Source organism: Rhinolophus sinicus, linkage group LG03, assembly GCF_036562045.2.
Source record: "Rhinolophus sinicus isolate RSC01 linkage group LG03, ASM3656204v1, whole genome shotgun sequence".
Taxonomy (NCBI): domain Eukaryota; kingdom Metazoa; phylum Chordata; class Mammalia; order Chiroptera; family Rhinolophidae; genus Rhinolophus; species Rhinolophus sinicus.
In genome coordinates, this window is record NC_133753.1 from 56394432 (window position 1) to 56418158 (window position 23727).

At 35.2% G+C, this 23727-nt stretch overlaps 1 protein-coding gene across 1 annotated transcript in view; it reads left to right on the forward strand.

Annotated features, from left to right (window-relative positions):
• Positions 1-18543, forward strand: part of DMXL2 (Dmx like 2) — a 110148-nt gene extending 91605 nt beyond the window's left edge. Inside the window, exons 24-39 of the mRNA XM_074329184.1 lie at positions 2905-3083; positions 3757-3887; positions 4434-4519; positions 4932-5133; positions 5936-6053; positions 9290-9352; positions 10154-10240; positions 10317-10438; positions 11594-11732; positions 12354-12414; positions 12547-12674; positions 13196-13273; positions 15304-15395; positions 15850-15902; positions 17123-17340; positions 18092-18543. Of these exons, the coding sequence (XP_074185285.1) occupies positions 2905-3083; positions 3757-3887; positions 4434-4519; positions 4932-5133; positions 5936-6053; positions 9290-9352; positions 10154-10240; positions 10317-10438; positions 11594-11732; positions 12354-12414; positions 12547-12674; positions 13196-13273; positions 15304-15395; positions 15850-15902; positions 17123-17340; positions 18092-18301 (1967 nt within the window). The 3' untranslated portion in view covers positions 18302-18543. The remainder of the gene's footprint in view (positions 1-2904; positions 3084-3756; positions 3888-4433; positions 4520-4931; positions 5134-5935; positions 6054-9289; positions 9353-10153; positions 10241-10316; positions 10439-11593; positions 11733-12353; positions 12415-12546; positions 12675-13195; positions 13274-15303; positions 15396-15849; positions 15903-17122; positions 17341-18091) is intronic.
• The last annotated feature ends 5184 nt before the right edge of the window (positions 18544-23727 follow it).

The following is a 23727-nucleotide window of genomic DNA, read 5'->3' on the forward strand; positions in this document are numbered from 1 at the left end:
ACACATTTGTGTTTGCATTCACTTAACACCTACTATCTGCCAGGCAGTGTTCTAGACTTTGGAGATGTGGAGTTAACAAAACAGACAAATCCCTTACCGTCATGAAGCTTATTACATCTAGTGGAGGTAAAATTAACAAGTAAAAATATTTCAGGTATGATAAGAACTCTGATACAAATAAAGCAGAGTACTGTATTTTCTCATGTATGATGTGCTGCTGTGTATAATAATCACCCACGTTTTTGGCCCAAACTCTCAGGGAAAAAATCTTTCATTTTAATTTTCCAATAATTTTTGTAAAACTATCAGCTCGCTTGCTAGCTCCCATCTAAAGTGTATGAAGAGAAATGTCACGCTGTTCACCCTGTGGTAATAAAGTCAGCATCACCTATTTTATAAGTCAGAGTCACTTACTCTGTGGACAACAATACATCACTCTTCGTTTCATTTCATTGACTCTTTGGCTGAAATTACTTTCGTTGCAAGTTTGTCCTAAGTTCAACAAAACTGATGATCCTATTCCAGGGTATTATTTTATATACGGATATCGTTATTAATTTCTAGAGTTACACTTTTAACTCATAAGCATAAATAAAAGAATTAGAAACATTTATATAGTTACGGAATTAGTACTACCCATGTATAATGCACATCCTTATTTTTCCCTCACGAATTTGGGCAAAATGTGCATTATACATGGCAAAATACAGTAAGTGGAGAGTGATGAGGCAAAGGGGATGGGGATAGTTTAGTTAGGGTGGTCAGAAGACACATTTCTGATTAGATAGCACTCGAACAGAATCAGGGAAGTCAGGGATCACAGCGTGCAGAGCATTCCAGGAACATGGAGCAATGAGGGCAAAGTAGGACTGAACGTGGCCTTTTCTAGGAACTGCAAAGAAGGTCAGAATGGCCATCATGAGCCACGGAGTGTGGTCAGAGATAAGTAAGCTAAATTGCTGGGGGCAAGGTCACTTAGTTTGATGGGTTATGGTAAAGACTTTAGGTGTTCTAAAGAAAGACAGGAAACTACTGGAGGGTTTTAAGCAGAGGAATGATATAATCTGATTTAAGTTTTCAAAAGACCCACTCTAGCTGCTGTGTGGAGAGTAGACTGCAACAAGAATAAAGGTAAGGAGCCTGGGTGGGAAGCTGTTGTAATAGTCTACTTAAAAGATAATTGTGGGTTACCAGCAAGAATGAATGGATTTAATTATTTCATATTATATGTAAATCAGACCATCATGCTGTACACCTTAAATTTATACAGTGATGTATGGCAATTATTTCTCAATAAAACTGGGAAAAAAAGAGTGGCAATACAAGTGTTGGCAATGGCATTCCCACCTGTGGGACTGTATAACCATTTTGGAAAACAATTTGACAGTTTCTTATTAATTTACCATGTGATCCACTTACCCCATGTCCCAACGATTCCACTTTTAATTAATTTCACAGAAGAAATGAAACATAAAGTCACACAGAGACTTGTAAATAAATTTGTACACAGCTTTATTCATAATAGCTCCAAACTGGAATTAACCCGAATGTCAATCATCAAGTGAATGGGTTAAATAGAAAAAAGAATGGGTAAACAAAATGTGGTATACATATATAAATGAGTGTTACTCAGCCATAAAAAGGAATGAATACATGCTGCAACCAGCATGAACCTCAAAAATATGCTAAGTGAAAGAAGCCAGACACAGAAGTCACATATTGTATGATTCTGTTTATTTGAAATACCAGAATAGATAATCAATCCATAGAGACAGAAAGCAGATTGTTGGTTGTCATGGGCTAGAGGGAGGGAGGAATGGGGAGTGACCGCTTAATGGATATGGGGTTTTCTTTTGGGGTGATGAGCATGCTTTGGAACTAGATAGAGATGGTGGTTGCACAACAGTGTGAATGTACTAACTGCCACTGATTGTACACTTTAAAATGGTTAATTTTATGTACAGGTCACCTCAATTAGAAAAAAAATTAAAGGTGGTTTAGCTTACTGTGATAGTCATGGGCAGAATGAAAAGTCATATTCTGGATATAATTTGAGGTTATTGCTGATAGATTGTGAATTGCTGATAGATTGTGATAGATTGTGAAAAAGGAGTTGAGATAGAGTTGTCATTTTCTGTGATGGGGGTCTTGAGGAGTGGAGCGGTTGACCTCTACTTTTTGGCCATCCCATATCCAATGAGTTCCTGAATCCTTTTGATATTTCTTTCATGTATTCCTTGTATCTAACCCTCCTCTCAGACTTCACCATCCACCATGCTAGTTCAGGCCCTTATGTCATTTCGTCCATCTTCCTCTCTAATTGATCATACCTGATCATGTGACTAGCTCAAGATGCTTTCATGAGAATGCCCATAGGATAAGCCCAGCCTCATATTCACAAGCTTTTCCTGGCCTAACTCTAAATTGTCCCTGCTGCCTGTCTAGCAAAAGTAGTGTACTCTTCATTAACCTAAATCTGTGATCATTTGTGTCCGTTGTCCCTTTCTCTTTTCACACTGAGCTTCTGCCCTTTTTTTAAGGCATGTTTTATATTCTACATATTCAGTGAATCTTTCTTGAACAACATAAATAATCAGTCAGCACTCTCCTTACGACTTATTGAATATACCATTTATTTAGTGCATTGCACCTAGAATGACTTTCATCCTTTTCTGCATAGCACCAAGACTGCGTCATGGCCACATATCCTTTTATGCTCTGTCCTCACCTGCATCTTTGCCATGATGGCTGGAAAACTGATGCAGTAACTAGAAGTGTTTAGAAGCACAGATGTAAGTAATTTGGTATGGAGTAAACCATGGCAAGAATAGGATGAAAAGAAAGGTTAACTCTTTGAGTTAGTAATGGAAAATAAATGCTAATTTTTTTCTTCTATCTATTTAGCACCTCTTGTTCCTTCTGAAGACATAGATAAACACCGTAGGAGATTTAATATGCGAATGCTGGTTCCTGGAAGGCCTGTAAAAGATGCTACCCCACCACCAGTGCCTACAGAAAGACCATCTTACAAAGAAAAATTTATTCCTCCTGAACTTAGTATGTGGGATTATTTTGTTGCAAAGGTAAGGGGTGTGAGGAATGCAAGTTTGAAGTGTGTCTGTTTTATTAACTCTTGTACATGCATCACAGAGGAATGATGGGGCAGCTTCTGGATTGGTTAACCATAGCTTAGACATTCGTTCTCTCAAGTCTAGAAACTAAGTAGTCATTCAGGGACGATCAAGTACTTGATATGGATGACACAAATTAAAATCATGTGTGATTTACGTATAAATTAGAAGTCAGTTTATTAACATGTAATCAGCGTCATCCTTTTCTGGTGACTGGAATACTTGTATCGACCTTCTAAGTTCCCTTCATCTGCTTATCAGTAGTTCCCTTGGTCAGCATGGAATTAGGGCAGAAGTAGATGGATAGACATTTGGCGGATTTATCAGGCCATGGTGAGGCCTTATGACACATTCTATTTTCGGGATCAGAATACTCATGGTGACTAGATCCGTTACGGTTCTGACCACGTGGCTATATCACTTGCTTTACAGCACTTTGTTTTTTTGAGCTCATCACCTTCCTTCTATTAACATGTCTGCCTCTTTGCATGTGATACCACTGTTGTCACCTTGCTGCGAGTGCACATGAGGGAATACATCTCCCATCATGCCTCCTCCCATTGTTAAGTTAGGACAAAAAGAACCCAATTATACATTTAAAAAATAACTTTACTTTTTATTGCAGCCATTTCTTCCTTTGTCTGATAGTGGTGTTATATATGATTCTGACGAAAGCATTCATAGTGATGAAGAAGAAGATGATGCTTTTTTTTCAGACATACAAATACAGGAGCACCAAGATCCAAATTCCTATAGGTAAATAAGGATTTTCTTCTTCTTCTTTTTTTTTGCCATTTCTTTTGTAGAAAATCCTTATATTACTAATTTTAAGTACATTATCACAAATTTACATAAGAACTGATTTATGTTTTCAGATTAGGAATTCTGTACCTTTGAGGTAAATTTCCAGACAGAATATTTCACATCTGGTTTTCAAGAATAATTTACGTACAAAATGCAAACACAAACATTTTTAGTGAGGAAAAATATGTAATTTATTGCGTGGTTAGAACTTACATTAATTTGCCGATGTGTTTTTAGATTCCCCGTGACTGTGTAGTAAATTGTTTTTCATCAGGTAATTTCCAGATATTGTAAGTGTAATATATTGTTGTATATCTTTTATTTTCAAAGACTACAGAGGTGCCTTTTTAAAAAATATTAAGCTGTTAGAAAAAAACAGCTTTTTTTCTGGGTAGGAGATTGGGCTAAACAACTGACAGGGATCATTACTATGCCTCTCTCATGATTTTATTTTTCTATTAAGGAGAATTTTTTTTTTTTTTGTCCCCCTTTGAACAGCTGGTCTCTTCTGCATTTAGCAATGGTTAAGCTAGTACTTCACAATGTCAAGAATTTCTTTCCCATTGCTGGAGTAGAATTCTCTGGTAAGTTTGGAATTTGAAAAATTAATGTTAATAAATATAATAAATTACCATCAAGTTTTTCTTTACAAAATCCATGTGAAAGGGCATTTGGTACTAAAAAAAATACACTGCCTTTGAGATTTAAGAGGCCTTGTTTATTTTAGGCTCTAGTCTATGGTTTTAATGCATAGCAAAAATCACTATCTACCTAGAAGGTTGAAGGAAAAAACAAAAACCCAGACTGGAGAAACTAGACATTTTTTCAGCTCATTTTAGAGAGCTGGCCTTCTGCTTTGTTGAAAGTATTAAGAATCCAAGTGATACTAGATTAACAGTTTCAGAAGTTATAGCTATAAAACTAGATTTTATCAATATGTGAATGATGATCTACATTTTTTATCAAAATGAAATAACATATTCTACCACTTTTTAGAGTTGCCTGTAACATCACCATTAGGTATTGCTGTGATTAAAAACTTGGAGAATTGGGAACGCATCTTGCAAGAGAAAATGGATCAGTTTGAAGGTCCACCCCCTAACTATATCAACACATATCCAGCTGACCTTTCAGTAGGAGCTGGACCAGCTATTCTTCGAAATAAAGCAATGCTAGAACCTGAAAATACTCCGTTCAAGTAAGAATGCTTTTATAATGCTTGGTTTAACCTTTCTGGAAGACATTTTGTTAAAATATGCCAATAGCCTTCAAAATATTCATAACTTTGAACCTGCAATCCTACTTCTAGCTGTATGTGCTAAGGAAAACATCACAAATTTGCTTAGAAAAGTATTTTTCCCAGCATTACCTATAATTGAATAGACATTACTTTTATAATCAGGAAAAAAACCTTTATTGTGTTTTTTTTGGTTATTTAAAGAACTCTTAGAGAAATTTTTTGAGATAATCTACATATGCAAACAGGTGTTACTGACCTTTTTTATTTACATATGCAAACAGTAATTTAACAGTAAATACATTTTTTTTCATTGATGGTTTGATCTTCTACCTGTTCATCTGGGCCCCCCATTTTTTTTTGAGGTAGTGGGCCATGATTGCTCCTAAGCTTGAAAGAGCAGGCCTTTTGAGGTTGTTAGGATGTTCAAAATGAAATCTATGACTTTATCTTCATTGATGATAATAGGCTTTAACCAACAAGACCAACCTAAAGTATAATTTAAAAATAATAAGAGATTCATTTGACTCTCAGCTCAATCTGTTCATTCAGAGAACCTGTAATTAGAGAATTAATTGCTAGATGAAGGGATGATTTTTTTTTAGAAAACTAAAAATTAAAAGTGAAATAAAGTGTAATGTTTTGTTGAGCCTAATGTATCTTCTTTGCTGTAGATAATGGAAGTTTTTAACAAAGGCATCTGCAAATATTAAACACATTTTCTATAGACTAAAAGAGTGTAATGTGTTGATTGTTTTAATAGATCCAGGGATTCCTCTGCACTTCCAGTCAAACGACTTTGGCATTTCCTTGTTAAACAAGAAGTTCTTCAAGAGACATTTATTAGATATATTTTCACGAAGAAAAGAAAGCAGAGTGAGGTATTTTGAAAAAAAAAAAAAAAATTCTGTTGTAATTTTTGTTTAGTTTTCTTTAGTATTTTTAATGAAGTCTGTGCTTAATTTATTTTGAAATTTACTTTTTGTTGGAACTTAGTATCTTTCATACATCATAGGTAATAGTTTACCAAACTACAGTAAATTTCTTTTAAGATAAAAACTTGTAATTTTTATTTCATAACAATGAGATGATAGGTCCCTTGATAAATCATATATACTTAAGTGAGAGTTGCTACTTCCTTTATAATATTTCCTTTTGGGCTTTTACATATGATAAACGTTGTGACAGATGGTGTGGGGAATGTAATATGTAAATGAGTATACTCTATATTCTGATCTCTGTATATAATTTAATTGAAAATACAATGTAGCCCTTTAAAAGCATTTTATTTATTTAGGATTTAGAAATGGACAGGATAAACTTTAGTAGCAGCAAATTCGGGATAATTTTGTGAGAGAACAGACTACAGAAATACTAAATACATGATGAAGTAAGATCAGAGTGAGGCACAGGTTCTGCATTGCACGGTGATTTTTAACCTAAATATAAAGTAGTAATGTAATACCATTCAGGATTTAACAAGAATCAGGAATTTGGGAGACTGCAGTGTAGAATTTAAATTCTATATTTTATAAGGATTTCTTGCTTATAAAATGAGGGGTATATAGATGTTTTATAAGAGCATTTTAGTTCATTTGCCATTTAATGAGGTAATGAACAGTTTGGAGAGTGTACTCAGTACAGTGTCAGATATGGTTCAAGATTTGGCAAACAAAATTTATGAGAAAAGAAAAATGAATTATATTTCACCTAGGTAAGTGAAAACCAAGAGGGACAGTCTACATGATTCAGTTTTTGCAAGGTGAAATATAGAACTGCTTCTCAGTTTTCCCCCATACCTAGGGCAGCAGAATCTACTGAATTCATTCCTTTCACTAGTCATCCACTTACCTCTATGGTAATTGTGATCAGCCCTGTGAACAGTCATTTATTGTCTGTACGGATTTAAAAATTATGTACTTACATGAGGAATTAGGGGATTGAACTGTAGAGATTCTTTTGAGTCATACAAGCTTTTTTGATAACATACAAAAGACCCTGATGGTATTGAAGTTATTGATGTGGGATTTGTTAGAGGACTCATAGAGCCGAATTAATTTCCTTTTTCATTTAACCCACTGTTTACAGCATTTCCTGTAGTGATGCTGAATCCATATGCCATAAAATAAGATACAGAAATCTAAAAAATAGATTTAAAATAAAAGATACGTATTCAATTAAGTCTCTGTTATCTATAGAAAGCCAGTTCTTTAAAGGATCAATTTCCTGAGTGTTTAGTTCTTCAGATTATTAAATAATGATTTATTGAAAATATGCTTTAATTATTCATAAGGTTTGCAGCAGTTGGATTGTATAGGATTGTCAGAGTCTCAGCCTGCTGTGGGGAGCTGGGTGTCCGGATTGCTTGGACCCTCAGACCCTTGTCTTGCCCTTCAGGTTCTGTTCTCTCCTCTTGGGTTTCCTTCTTCCTTAACTAAGCCTGTGCCTCATTCCGCCCCTCTCTCTCTTCTTTATGCCCCTCAGTCTCAATGCTCTTGGCATTAGCAGCCAAGCTGTGTGTTCTCTGATATTTTTCTACCAGCAGAGGGTCTCCATGAACTGAGATGTGGGATAGGGATAAATAGAACATTTCTTAAAATGCTCTGTAAGCATTGGTTGGCTCCAGGGAAGGGAAATACACGCCTGGGAGTTGGGACAGGAGGAAGAATTTTTATCATGTACCCTTTTGTACCTTTTGAATTTTAAATTGTTGAATGAAATGATTATCTTGTCCAGTGCTGTGAAATAGAACTTTCTGTGATAATGGAAATTTTATCTGTTCTGTATAATACAGTAGTTACCAGACACATGTGATTATCGAGCAGTTGAAATGTGGCTAGTGTGACTGAGGGACTGAATTTTTAATTTTGTTTAAATAGCCACATATGCTTAGTGGCTACTATATTGAATAGCATAGATGTGCTGAAAAATTGTTTTCATTAAGGAAAAAAATGTTAAAGCTGTTAAGACAAAAACTGGTCACTAAGTTCAGAAATGTGCAACATTATTAAAATGACTCATACAGGAAGAGTTTTTTTAAATTATTAAACAGGATTTTGATAATCAATAAATTTAGCAAATTCAGTGAATTAGTTAGTAAAACTGGCAAACTAATCCTAAAAGTGCTAAGATGTTAGCTAATTAAAAAATAACTTAATAAAAATTCTCCTGAGAAATGCTGAAATTTTAGATGTATTCATAAGAAATTTTTACTCATCTAATATATTAAACAAGAATATTCCACAAAACAAGTTTTTGTCAACTTGATAAATGTGGCAAACTCAGCTACTTGGTTAAAAGCAAGTAAGATCGTTAGCACTTGGGCTTTTGCTGGATTGGCCCCTGCACACATTTACCATTCCTTCACTGTCAGCTGTAGCAGCCCTGGGGCGGTCGCTGAAGGCCTGGTCAGAGAATTTGGCCCTTTTGGCTTTAAGTGAAGCAGCCACTTCAAGAGGAATAAATTGCTCTGATCCAACCTTTAGAGGTTTCCACAGCAGAGCAGAAATATTACTTCTGATTGTAACCACCCCTAACGACCCTTCATCAACCAGAAGCAAGTTATTTGTGTTATTTTTCCCCCCATACCTCATTTTGTTAAATATTTGTTTGTTTCTAAGGAGAAAAATCATATGATTATAGTAAATGGTTGTTGTGAATTTTAATCCCTGACTCTCTTTTCATGGATATATTTCTTATGAATAAGAGTGAAATAATTATCAGGGCTTTCAGTCTGAGTTTAGAGATAAGTAGTTTCAATTTGTATTTGAACTAAACCCCTATCAGATAGGAATCTATGTAGTACAGAATGCATCTGCTTATGCATGTAGGTTTTATTTTTATATAACGGATAGAAAAATATCTAATTTTTATTTTGAAATAGGTTTTGTATAATAGTCACATTAACTTTAATTTTGCCTGGTTTGCTTTGTGTTGTGTTTATCTGATTACATCATGTTTTACTCAGTTTAATTTCTTTCTTGATTTTGTGTTTTTAAAAGGCAGCCTTGCAAATTCACTTTTACTATCTTCACCATTTCAGTTTGAAATTTTTCATTCTCTTTATAATTTTGTTTCATGCATGTGTTTTGTGTTTGTGATGGTGTGGTGTATTTAGTCTGTAGAAGAACATGTGGAGCAGGTCAAACAAAACTACGTAGCAGAAGATTACCACATCAAGGTAGTATTCCAAGTTCTTGTATTTAGCTCATTCTTTGAAGTTCAGGGAGCTAACCTCTTGTCTCTAATACTAACCATCACCTCCTCAGCTGGCTAACTAGTAAGAGTACTCATCTCTCCCATACGCCTCAGTGACATACAGTAGGAGACGTTGGGTGTGACTGGCTTCCTCTTCCTGCCACTGGTTCTGCTTTTTCTTGTCCACCTCCGCTTCCGTCACTTTTTCCAGTTTGTTCTTAAACATAATTTTTTTAAATCTTTCTTCCTTCTCGATTCTGCCTCTTCTTTCCTTCCCATCATCTTTGACTCTAAGCCACTATACCTTCCTCTCATCAATCTCCTTCATTCTTTTCTAACTATTCTTCTTTCCAACTTCTCCTTATTCCTATCTCAGCACCCTTATTTAAAACATGTTTCATTTCTTATGTGACTCCTTTGTTTACGTCTTTTTCTTCCATTCTGTGCCTCTTATGTATACACATTCCTACTGCAATATCTCTATACACTTTTGGAAGAGATAAGACACGTTACTGTCATAAATACTAATGAAAACTGTGTTAGCTATCTTTTATGCCAGTTAATCAGTGTCCTATAATCACAATGGAATATTTATAATTGGGGTGATTACAGGGCATCAGAGAATTTAAGATAATTCCAAAGCTAATTTTCAACACACTAAAAATTACCTTTTTATTTGCTGCTGCTACATTTTCTTCTTATCTTTCCTTAATTTTGTGGAGTGTACAGATTTCTGGATGGAGCTATTCTGTAACAACTAAAGCTGCTGACAAATGTTTTGTAGGTTGAAGCTGATCTGGGCTATCCAGGTGGAAAGGCAAAAATCATTCATAAGGAATCAGATATGATCATGGCATTTTCCATTAATAAGGTAAAAGCTTTAGTCATTATAATTTCACTTTTTTAGTGAAATTGCTTAAATTATTGATTCTGCCTTTGCTTTACAGGCAAACTGTAATGAAATTGTTTTGGCTTCAACACATGATGTACAAGAACTCGATGTTACTTCTCTGCTGGCCTGTCAATCATATATGTGGATTGGAGAAGAATATGACAGAGAATCCAAAAGGTTAATATCTTATGTAGATAATTTTAAATGTAGTTTTCCTCAAAAGGAACCCTTTTGGTTATGCACATGATTTTGAATTATCTTGAAAAGTATATTTGTATCTCTCTCCCTTCATTTGGATAGGAGACAAATATAATTGGCTTAGCTGCCAATAAAAGGCTCTGTTTACACCATGAACAAACTACTCATACTTCTTCATTAGACCTTGAACTAGTGTTTGAGTCAGCATAATCCTCAATGCCAAAGGCTAATGCTGACAACTGCCATTTTGACATTTAACTCCAAAGAAATGTCAGGAATTACACAATGTTAAGTAAATTCATCTGATCTGGATAATTAAAGCAAAAAGCGGTATACACAAGTGTATTAATTAGACTGATTGTTGAGTCACATTTACTGAGTAATTTCCAGTGTTTCTTCTTATCTCCTTATAAGCATAGCTTTTTTACAGATAAAAATATAGACAACTTTGCTTTTCAGTAAAGCTATAGACACTGTACCAAGAGTGTTTTTGCAACACTTCCCTTTATTGGGGTTTCTCCTCCACATTTGTCCTCCCTCTTGCTTTTCTCCAGACTCTTAAAAATTTTATATGCTTGGGAATGGTGCCTTGATAAGTCTGTCTTTGTTCTGTTGAATTTTCTATTTTGTCAGTATATAATATAACTAGATATCAATATCACACTTCAGAGTAGATATAACCATGTAATATATGATATGATATAGTCCATCATAAAAATTACTTCAACATTTTAATGTGATAATTAGTACCTTACTTAAAAAAATCTTTAAAAATGTATGAATTTGATACATGGGATAGCTATACTTGAATAGAATACATAGCTTTTTTCTATACATGATAAAAAGAAAAGCTCTGTTAAATACTTCAAAATAAACATTGGTTCCAACTTGTGCAGCAATAAAATTACCCTGAACAACATTCAACTAAATTTATGTTTTGCTTAAAGGGAAAAAGTTAAACGGTACTAAAGTTGGCTATGATTAGAACATGTACCAAAGTTTTTCTCATGGATATTTACTCATTTTTTAAAAATAAAGGTGATCCTGTGTGTTCATAAGAAGCTCTGTAATTGGAATTTGTAATTGTAATTGGAAAATGCAATTTTCATAGTAACACGCGAATATTTTTCACAGTTCAGATGATATTGATTACCGTGGTTCCACTACAACTCTTTATCAACCCAGTGCACCGTCCTATTCAGCAAGTCAGGTGCATCCACCTTCATCTCTGCCATGGCTGGGCAGTGGACAGACTAGCACTGGAGCTAGTGTGGTATGTTATTTACTTTTAGGTATGGTTTCTGGATATGGACTCCCTCAAAAACAAGTTGAAGTCACTTTGACAAACAATGATCCTAATGGTCAGTGGCAGTGACCAGTTATAATAATAGCTAACATATTGTGAGTTTCTTTTTGTCAGGTGCATGCTTTTTCTCACAACAACCTGAGGTGGTAGGTGCTATTATTATCCCTCATTATCATCTTACAAATGAGCAAACCATGAGGCACAAAGTGGTAAAGCAAAGTCCAAGAGGAATTCATGTCTATGGTAACACTGTTGTTACGTAGTCACTGGAGTTGAAGGGGTCCCATTCTCAGGTTCTACTCTGAAGACTGGAGATACTCCTGCATGTCCTCAGGAGGGGCACTTACTATTCGGTGAAGCTGCTTGGTATCCGCACAGTCCACACAGGCCAGGGCTGCACCAGTAAGGGACTTCCACAACCTGTTCAGACAAGTATTGTATGTGTAGTGGTTCAGAAAATCCACAACAGTTTATTTCAGTAATAAGCCAGTTGTAAAATAAATATTATCAGAATTAGAGTTGGCTTGAATCATATCCTTCCTCATCCGTTCTGTTATGTACAAAATACATTTTTTTATTCTTTTAAAGCTTATGAAAAGGAATCTACATAACGTTAAGAGAATGACCTCACACCCGGTCCATCAATACTGTAAGTATTTTATATATGATCCAAGGATTGCAAATGGCCTCCATCATTTTGAAGTGGATTTATAGAATGGAAATATCAGAATTCTTTCTTTAGCTTTTTCTGTTATTTTCTGCTTTTCCTTTTGTGTTTCAGATCTTACAGGTGCCCAGGATGGCAGTGTACGAATGTTTGAATGGACACGACCTCAGCAACTTGTCTGTTTCCGCCAAGCCGGCAATGCAAGAGTTACCAGGTTATATTTTAATTCTCAAGGCAACAAGGTTAGTTCTTGGGGGTTACTACTAAATTCATGTGAAAATAAGTGTGGATATTTATGAGTAAATGGTTAGTAAAACTATATCAAAATGCAAATTCAATGACCCTGGATTGAGCTGAACAGGTAGCTTGTTTGTATCTGTTTATATACCACCTCATCTCCCAATAAAAGTATAAATCCACAAAATTTTGTATGGATTAATTATCCGCTTAAAGATACTAAATACTCTGTGAGGGTAAAGAGCTTTGTCGAGTGTGTTGGTGGAGCCTGTAATCGCAGTCAAGCATCTGAGAGGACCTTCCAGGTTCTTACTAAATTCTTCTACAGAAGATGGGGGGAAACTGGGAAAGCATTTAAAAAGGGCAGGATGTTGATAGTACTTGGACTTTCTTGGGAACTGTAGCAACAGAAACAGGTATAGGCAGAATGTTCAGTGGGGATTAAGTGACTGCTTTCCGTAAATGTTTTTACCTTTGATACGGCCACTGAGAAGCTCTGTTTAATGTCTCTCTGCTTTTCTAACAGTGTGGTGTTGCTGATGGAGAGGGTTTTCTGAGTATCTGGCAAGTAAATCAAACTGCAGCAAATCCTAAACCTTACATGGTAAGTATCACTTAGCATTCCCAGAGTGTGTAGAGGCCACTTGTTTATGAAGTGTCTGTTTCAGACAGTGAATCTCATTGGTGGATCTGGTGGGAAAGGCACTTCCATCCAGCAACCATACCATAGCGCAATACCCATCATTGTCCTAGTTTTAGACTGAAATGACCTAAAACAGCTTGACGAGTAGTCATTAAATCTGAAATATTTCAGGCGCTTTCCCTGTACATGGTCTTCCGTAGAATACATTTTTTTATACTTTTATCCATTTTGAAAATTAACTCTTTTTAATGATAGCATTTTGTAGTAATTGATTTTACACACCTATATTAAGACTCCAACAGGTTCCATGTACAGTTGTCCCTTGGTATCCATGGGGGTTGTTTCCAGGACTTCCATGGATACCAAAATCTGCAGATGCTCAAACCCCTTATGTAAAATGGCGTACTGTTTTTCCCCGAAAATAAGACCTCGCCAGACCATCAGCTGTAATGAGTCTTTTGGAGCAAAAATTAATATAAGACGGGGTATTACATTATATTATACCGGGTCTTTTATTAATTTTTGCTCCAAAAGACGCATTAGAGCTGACAGTTCGGCTAGATCTTATTTTCGGGGAAATACGGTAGTATTTGCATATAACCAATGTATGTCCTTCTGTATACTTTAAATCATCCCTGGATTACTTATAATATCTAATACAATGTAAATGCTATGTAAATAGTTGTTATACTGTATTGCTAGGGAATAATGGCAAGAAAAATCTGTACTTGTTCCATACAGATGCAGTCATCTCAGGCCTAACTACATAGTACACATCAGCAACAATGTAACATTTAAAACATTTTTGATCTGTAGATGTGGAGGGCCAACTGTATTCCAGTTTGCTCCAGAATTTTGTTTACTGGGTTATAAAATAACCAATCCCAATAGGCCACCCATTCATTAATCCAAATCATACTAAATCATTTGGTAATGCAAGCATATCTTCACTTGGTGGGGGAGAAGTGGAAGATGATGCTATCCTATAAGGAACTTCTGGCTTCATGTATTTTGATTCTATAGAAAGTCCTGAACCTCTAGGGTTTAGGTAGATTCCCAGATATTTTTAAATTTTATTTTCTAGGCTATGCACATGTTCTTACGTATGTGGGATAAGATATTTCTCTTAAATTAGTACACTACAGACTGTGTCATCAAGTCTTTACAGAAATGGAAGTGATATTGAATCTATCCTTTACCTTCAGTCAAATCTATACCATGATAATTTCAAACAGAAAAATATCTGTTTTATTTTAAAATACCCTGACATCTTCCTTCTTGGTCCTCACTCGGTCCTCACCTTCTACTCATCCAGTGGATCCAACAAGAAAAATCATCCCTGGCTCAGTGAGTGGTTTCCCACGGTACTGGAATACCCTTAGGAGCTGTTTGGGACAGTCTTAAACCTCTGGATTATTTACAGGACCACTTTTTGATCTTGTTTTTGTAATTGCTAAAGGTCTTCACCTGGGGGGGGAGGGCAGGGAGCACAGATGTGGTAAGGAAGGTAGATGGTAACCAAGTTAATGTGACTTAAGTTCTTCACACTATAGTCCAAGACTAGATGGGTATGCAAGAGTTTTCCTCCTTGGGTTGTTGTTATGATTTATATTATTATTTAAAGTGTATTAAATGTATTTGAGGTCATTAGCACTAAAGTTGCTTGCTTGAGCCCTTAACCAAGCCATTTAATTATATGAAGTTCATGTACTTGTTATCTTACTCTTTTGTTATGTATCTTAAAAAAAAACCCCAAAAAACCTTGAATCCTTGAATTCTGTGTTTTTACCATCCCTTTCAGGTTTTAAAAAACTATTTTATTTTACCCAAATATGCAAATGACAGCTAATTCTCACACTATCACTTACTATTCTAGACTGTTTTACAAAACTTTACTTAGCTCATGCATATATTAAGAGAATTATGTGTGTGCACTGTACCAAATTTTACTGGATTTTTAGATAACATCAATTGTATTTTGTTTTCCATAGAGTTGGCAGTGCCACAGTAAAGCCACAAGTGACTTTGCATTTATTACCTCTTCAAGTCTAGTTGCCACATCTGGACAGTCCAATGACAATAGGTAGGTTGACAGAGAAGCAAAATGAGAAATAAGCAAATTTAGAACAAACAAATCAGAAATAGACTTACAGACACAGAGAACAAATTGATGGTTGCTAGATGGGAGGGGGATGGTAGATGGGAGGGGTGTTGGGGAGATGGGTGAGAATGGCAAAGGGATTAGGAAGCACACATTGGTAGTTACAAAATAGTCTGGGGCTGTGAAGTGCAGTATAGGGAATATAGCCAAAAATGTTGTAAAACTGTGTATATGGTGTCAAATGGCTGCTGGACTTGCTGGGGGATCACTTCGTAAGTTGTATGGATGCCTGGCCACTGTGCTGTACATAAATGTGAGTGAACAAAAAAGATAACAAGATTCAATAAGATATTTGACTTGAAGACAGTTTGCTCCTGGTGATGACTTAGAGCAATTGTTCATGATGTATTTTTCTTATTGTTTGTTTCTTTATAAGAAATGTATGCCTCTGGGACACTTTGATATCACCTGGAAACAGCCTCATTCATGGTGAGTTAAGGTCTGTGATTTTTAATACACTATGAAGGAATGCTTTCCTGGTTTTTAACCAGTGAATCTAGTCAGTATTTATTCATGGGTTGACAATAGAGAACTATTTGGAACGTACAAAATTCTGAAAGTTAACTAGAATGTCTGGCTACCTTGCTAAGGTAAATATGTACATGTATGATCATAGAAATCCAGCTAGCCTAGAGCAGTCTTTAGTTGTATTCTATTCAGAAAATATGGTATGGAATGTGGTGTTACTAACAAGGCTATTTAAGGAATTAGTTGTAAAGTATTCATTGAGCTTAATAGAAATGAGATCATATTTTAAAGAATTAAACCTAACTATGAAATAAAAGTTAACCTTACAGTTAGAGCTAGAAATATGAACAATATCATTTAAGTAGTATTCATTTTGTTTAAGATAGTATTATGTTGGTGCAAAAGTAATTGTGGTTTAAAAGGTTAAAAATTGCAAAAACCGCATTTGCTTTTGTATCAACCTAATATTTCCCAAATTGGTGTCCTAAGGATCTCTCTTCCACATAGTGGTAGAGTGCTCCATCCAATAAGTTTGGGTTAAATAAAGCTGGGTGGATTTTTTTACAGGAAGATTTCAGTGTTTTACTATGATGATGTGCATATTGAAAGCTGTAGTTGTTTCCCAATTTTATTTGATTTCACAATTCTTTTTTCTGTGAATAACTGTTAACATCTTTTAAAGATTTGCCACATAGTAATTTATGAAATAATCATATTAAAATGCAGAGAATCCTTGGAAGGATAACTTCTTAAATTGTAGCTGGTCATTTGCACACAGGTGTATTTGAGTTTCAGTTACTTACTTGTGAAGGTTTGATGAGGCTGTATATGAGGGCAAGAACTAGGTGAGGGTAAGTACTTGTCATTGGTAGCTGAGTGTGTCATTCAGAAGCTTGGTCACCTCTACATTTTTGCTTCTGCATACTACTTACATGGTAGCATAACTTAGTTTGGGCTTAAGGTTTAAACTTCCTGTGTGTGTTTTCATATTGAGATTGTGGGTAAGAATATCTTTTTCTGTCACTGGCTTGGATCTTCTTTAATACTTTGATCATATGATTACAGAAATTAGAATGAAAAAATGTATCAGTAATTTCTATATTATTTAAATAGGCATTTAAATATGATCAGAATTGCCAAGATCGAAATTTTGGGAGAAATGACTCGTTTTCCTTCTTCAGGTTTCACATGCCATGATCATGGTGCCACAGTACTCCAGTATGCACCAAAACATCAACTCCTCATATCTGGAGGTAGGAAAGGATATGTCTGCATTTTAGACATCAGGCAGAGGCAGCTGATCCACACGTTCCAGGCACACGACTCAGCCATTAAGGCGCTGTCTCTGGATCCCTGTGAAGAATTTTTTACTACAGGGTCAGCCGAAGGTAACATAAAGGTAAGTTAGTACAAGAGGTGGGAATGTGCTGCTATGTGTTGTCAAGACTGGTTGGGAAGAAAAACCCAAAAAACCCCACTGTGCTCTTTGAAATGAGGCATAAAGTAAAGCTTTGTGGAGCTGTTGAATGTTTCTTCCTTCCATGTGGTTCTTTCTAAACTGTTATGGTCCAGAAAACCATATAATCAACCTCATTAGATGCTCAGGTTATGAAAAAGCCTTAAAGGACTGTTTTGAGTAACGTGTATGAATTTAACTAATGCATGGATTTTTTGGTGACATTAGTTTGGCTTCTCAGCACTTCCTCCCCTCTCCTCACCTGTGCTCCCAGTACCTAACTCTGTTTTGTATAGTTGAGGTGAGGTTTCCTGATAAGAGAGATGTTGCTGTTCTTTTATATTGCCCAGGGTCTAGCTTAGCATTAGGAACATTATTTGAATTAACTTAAATATTTAATTGAATTACAAATGGGGTTTTTGTGGTTAATATGAGATTACAAGAGGACAGGAAGAGAGAAATTTAAAAGAATGGACAGTAAAGTATTAGGACAGTAAATTAATCATCTGAATAATATTATTTCCAATCAGATAAGCTGTTAGGAAAGAGTCAGTGGTTGGGAAAGTTGGACTATAATGAGATCATTTAGGCCAAGGGAATAAAAGCGAAGGTCATGTTTTTGCTTTTGGTCTCTTTCTCTCTTTTTTAAATGACTTACACTTTTTGTTTTCACTCTGTTTTTCTTTTAAATTAGGTTTGGAGATTGACAGGCCATGGTCTGATTCATTCATTTAAAAATGAACATGCTAAACAGTCCATATTCAGAAACCTTGGGGCTGGAGTCATGCAGATTGACATCACCCAGGGCAATCGGATCTTCTCCTGTGGGGCAGACGGCACTCTGAAAACAAGGGTTTTGCCCAGTGCTTTTAACATCCCTACTCAAATTCTTGACATTCTATAGACTTAAAAGATTTGGGCTTTATTTTTATAAACATTTCAATTAAAAAAACACACTGCAATCGCTATTAGGCATTTCTGCTTTCCAAGCAGTTAACACATTGAAAACACTACAGAGAATCTCTGTGTAGAATTTGAATCTGATTCAAGCTGAGTTTTATGCTGACTATTGCCCATACAGGTTGGTAGAATGATTGTGCATGTACCTTTTATCATGCTGACATACTTAAAAAAAAAAAAAAAAAATCAAACCTAATATTGTATGAAGGATAGCTATTCTTTATAGCGTTTAGCAAATCTGATTCAGGAATCATTATTAGTAAGTTATAATAATGAGAAGGACCTTTATACCAAATTAAAGAAGAAAATGTTGCTGATTCAGGTTTTTCTTCCTATTCTTACCACTGATTGAAGCATGCCTGCACTCTCCTTTGTTGAGCGAAGGATAGTCATAAGGTGTTAGAAGCTCAAGATTACCAGAAACACTTTCTAAACAGTGGAGCAGTGTGCAGTGACGAGTACTCTGCCGAGAGAGGTCATTGCCGAGAGAGGTCATTTCCATTCTTTCCTGCTGAATATTTTTCCTGTTAGTGTTTAAACTGAGCTAGTACTGTAACTTGCAAATGAGTGCAAATTTAAATGCAGTGTTTTCCTCACATCTTGCACATTCACGTTTTTTGGACTGCTAGTTTTTCTATTTAAACATTTGCCTTCATGTTAGGAATATAATACGTGAACATAACTAAAACATACCAGTTTAGTATTTTTTCTTTTCTTAGTCCAGTGTAGTACTATGTTGTAACTACACCAATAGAACATTTCATATCACAATTAAAATGTATGTTAGGCTTTTTGTGGCCAGTTAATAGTTGATGAGATTGGTGATACTATTTATTATCACAGCCTATTGTATAAACAGTGCAGAGCTAAATATTATTTGCTTATAAAATATTAGCCATTGTTGTTATATTTTGATGTACCTCCTTGGTTATGACCAAAAATATGTTGAGATATTGAAATCAATGTCTGTGTGTTTAAATGTTTACCAGCAAATTGTCTCATCATGTTAATGAGAATGCTTAATGCCTGTGCAGTAAATAGTAAAATATAATGGCATAAAAGCACCTTTCTTGGAAGACAATGTGATGTTCAGGCTGTGAAATATATATGTAAAGGAAAAATAAATGTTATTTGTTAGAGTTTTGCCTTAGTTTGGTCTGGTATTCTTTGATAATATTTTAAACAGTTGAGATGATTTTAAATTTGACAAAATGTTTAACTTAAAGAATTTTTAAGCTATTAGGCAGTTCATTCATTCATAAATATTTACTGAGTACCTTATATATCAGTGGCCATTTTAGGAAATGGAATAAAGTGGTGACTCAGGGATGGCATTCAGTGTTGGGATTTAGTTGGGTGAGAACTAACCTCACTGTGCCTTTTTGTTCATAGAATCTTTGATTTTGGTGCTGACACTAGTGAAGGAGCTGAGCTGGGAATAGTACTTAAGTGGAGTGGCGAGGGAAAGAGGAGAGTGGGTGGCTGAATACATGGGAACACAAATTTGACAAAAATTGCAAACATACATACACTTACTACAGTTTAGTATACCATAAACTGTATGTTACATCGTGCCATCATTGTATATATTACACTAAAACAGTACTAGCTGATTCAGTTGGAATCTGTAAAATAGAATTTTGAAACTGAAATTAAAAGACTATGGTAGCTGTTATCTTCTTTAAGGTATTACTTTATAGTAATCTGCCATGTCACACTAATTTGTGTTATTTCTTTAAAAATTAAAAAAATTAGAACAGTTTTAGGTTTACTAAAAAACCTTAGTCAATACCACCAAGTGTTTTCATTTATTCCCTTTACCACAGTTTCCCATATTAACATTTTGCATTAGTGTGATGTATTCGTTACAACTAATGAGCCAGTATTGATGCATTATTAACTAAAGTCCATGGCTTATATTAAGCTTCACTCTTTATGTTGTACAGTTCTGTGGGTTTTGACAAATGCATATCATGTATCCATTACTATAGAATCATACAGAATAGTCTCATTGCCCTAAAATTCCTGAGTTCACCCATTCATTCTTTTCCCTTTGCCTCCAACCTCTAGCAACCACTGATCTTTTTACTGTCTCCATAGTTTGCCTTTACCAGAATGTCATATAGTTGGAATCATATACTATGCAGCCATTCCAGATTGACTTCTTTCACTTAGCAATAAGCATTAAAGTTTCTTCATATCTTTCCTTGGCTTGCTAACTCTTTTTTTGTTGTTAACACTAATAATATTCCACATATGAGTATACCACAGTTTGTCCATTTACCTTTTGAAGGACATCTTGGTTGCTTCCAGTTTTTTACAATTATGAATAAAGCTGCCATAAACGTGTGCAAGGTTTTGTGTGGGCGTAAGATTTCAGCTCAATTGGGGAAGTACCTAAGAAGAGATTGCTGGGTTGTAGGGTAAGATTGTTTAGCTTTGTGAAAAACAGCAAAACTCTTCCAAAGTGGCTGTACCATTTTGTATTTCTACCAGCAATGAATGAGTTCTGTTGAGAATTCCTGAGTTCTTAGAGGTCCCGTCGTTCCACATCCTCATCAGCATTTGTTGTCAGTTTTTTTGGATTTCAGTCGTTATAAAAGATGTGTAGTGGTATTTCATTGCTCTTAATTTGCAGTTCCCTAATGACGTATGATGTTAATAACCATCTTTTCATCTGTTTACTCGCCATCTGTATATCTTCTTTGGTGAGAAGGGCTCTTTTGCCCATTTTAAAAATTGGGTTGTTTTCTTACTTTTCATTCCCTTAATAGTATCTTTTGCAGAGCTTAAGTTTTTTAATTTTAATAAATTCAAACTTAACATTGGAGTGACAATTTCCCCTGTGCTTTCAGTTCTCTGATGATCTATGAAAAGCTGTTGATTTTCATTTTGTTCTGGTTTTTTTGCTATGATAAGGACAGGAATGACGTGTTCCAAGCTCTTTACATGTTGGAGCTAAAACCTGAAGTTCTACTTTGTGTTTGTATAAGCATTATAAACTATTTCTTTTTTTAATTAAATTTATTGGGGTGACATTTGTTAGTAAAATTATGTAGATTTCAAGTGTACATTTCTATAATACATCTATATATTGCTTTGTGTGTTCACCACCCAGAGTCAGTTCTCCTTCCATCACCATATATTTGACCCCTTTCCCGTCTTCTACCATCCCCTTCCCCCCTTATCCTCTGGTAACCACTAAACTTTTGTCTGTGTCTATGAGTTGTTTCTTTGTTTGTCTTGTTAGTTTGTTGCTTTGTTTTATATCCCACATATGAGTGAAGTCATATGGTTCTTGACTTTTTCTGTCTGACTTATTATCCTTAGCATGATTATCTCAAGGTCCATCCATGTTGTCACAAATGGCACTATTTCATCTTTTCTTATGGCTGAGTAATATTCCATTGTGCATATGTACTGCATCTTCTTTATCAAATTATCCATTGAAGGGCACTTTGATTGTTTCCATGTCTTGGCCACTGTGGATAATGCTGCAATGAACATAGGGGTACATATATCTTTACAAATAAATGTTTCAAATTTTTTGGGTAGATACATATGGGACAGAGTGCTGTCATATCGTAATTCTGTTCTTAATTTTTTGAGGACCCTCTGTACTGTTTTCCATAGTGGCTGTACCAATTTACATTCCCACCTGCAGTGTGTGAGGGTTCCTTTTTCTCCACAGCCTCTCCAACACTTGTTATTACTTGTATATCTGTTGGCTGTTTGTATTCTTCTTGGAAAAGTGTCTGTTCAGGTTCTCTGCCCATTTTTTAATTGGATTATTTGGATTTTTTGTTGAGTTGTATGAATTCTCTATATTTTGGATATTAGCCCCTTATCCCAGGTGTTGTTTACAAATATTGTCCCATTCGGTTGGTTGATGGTTCTTTTTGCTGTGCAGAAGCTTTTAAGTTTGATACAGTCCCATTCATTTATTTTAGCTTTTACTTTGCTTGCCTTTGAGGTCAAAGTCATAAAATCTCTGAACCCAAGGCCCATAAGTTTAGTACCTATCCTTTCTTCTACACAATTTATTGTTTCAGGTCTTATGTTTAGGTCTTTGATTCATTTTGAGTTAATTTTGGTATATATATACACACACACACACACACACACACACATACGGTATATATATATACATATACATATATATACATACATATATATACATATATGTACATATATATATATATATATATATATATATATACGTACATATATATATATGGCGACAGATAGCAGTCCAGTTCCATTCTTTTGCACGTTTCCCAATTTTCCTGGCACTGTTTAATGAAGAGGCTTTCTTTTCTCCACTGTATGTTTTTGGCTCCTTTGACAAAAATCTGCCCAGATTTATGAGGGTTTATTTCTGAGTTCTCAATTCTATTCCATTGGTCTGTGTGTGTTTTTTTCTGCCAATACCTGGCTGTTTTGATTATTGTCAGTCAAAGAAGATTAAGAAGAGAGATCAAAAGATACATAGAAAGAAATAAGAATGAAAATACATCCTACCAAATTTTTTGGGATGCAGAGAAAGCAGTTTTAAGAGAGAAATTTATATCATTACAGGCCTATTTATTTGGAAAAATCCCAAATAAATAACCTCATGTTACACCTTAAAGAACTAGAAAAAGAATACCAAATGGAACCCAAGGTCAGCAGAAGAAAGGAAATAATACAAATCAGAGCAGACTAAATGAAATAGAGGGCAAAAAAACAATAGAAAAAATTAATGTGATAAGGAGCTGGTTCTTTGAAAAGATTAACAAAATTGACAAACCATTGGCTAGACTCTAAGATAAAAATAGAAAAGACACTAATAAGGAAAATCAGAAATGAAAAAGGGCAAGTTATCATGGATGACACAGAAATACAAAGGATCATCCAAGAATACCGAGAAGGACTATATACCACCAAATTCAATAACCTAGAAGAAATAGACAAGTTCTTAGAAACATATAGCCTTCCCTTGCTGAACCATGAAGAGTTGGAAAATCTAAATAGACTGATCACCAGTAAGGAAATTGAATCAGTCATCCAAAACCTACCCAAAAGCAAAAGTCCGGGACCAGATGGCTTCACTAGTGAATTCTACCAAACCTTCAAAGAGGATATAATACCAATCCTGCTCAAACTCTTCCAAAAATTGGAGAAGAAACAGTACTCCCTAACTCATTTTATGAGGCCAACATTACCCTGATACCAAAACCTGGTAATGGTAACACACACACACACACACACACACACACACACACACACACAAACTACAGACCAGTATCTCTGATGAATACAGATGCAAAAATCCTAAACAAAATTCTAGCAAATCGACTGCAGCAATACATTAAAAAGATCATTCATCAC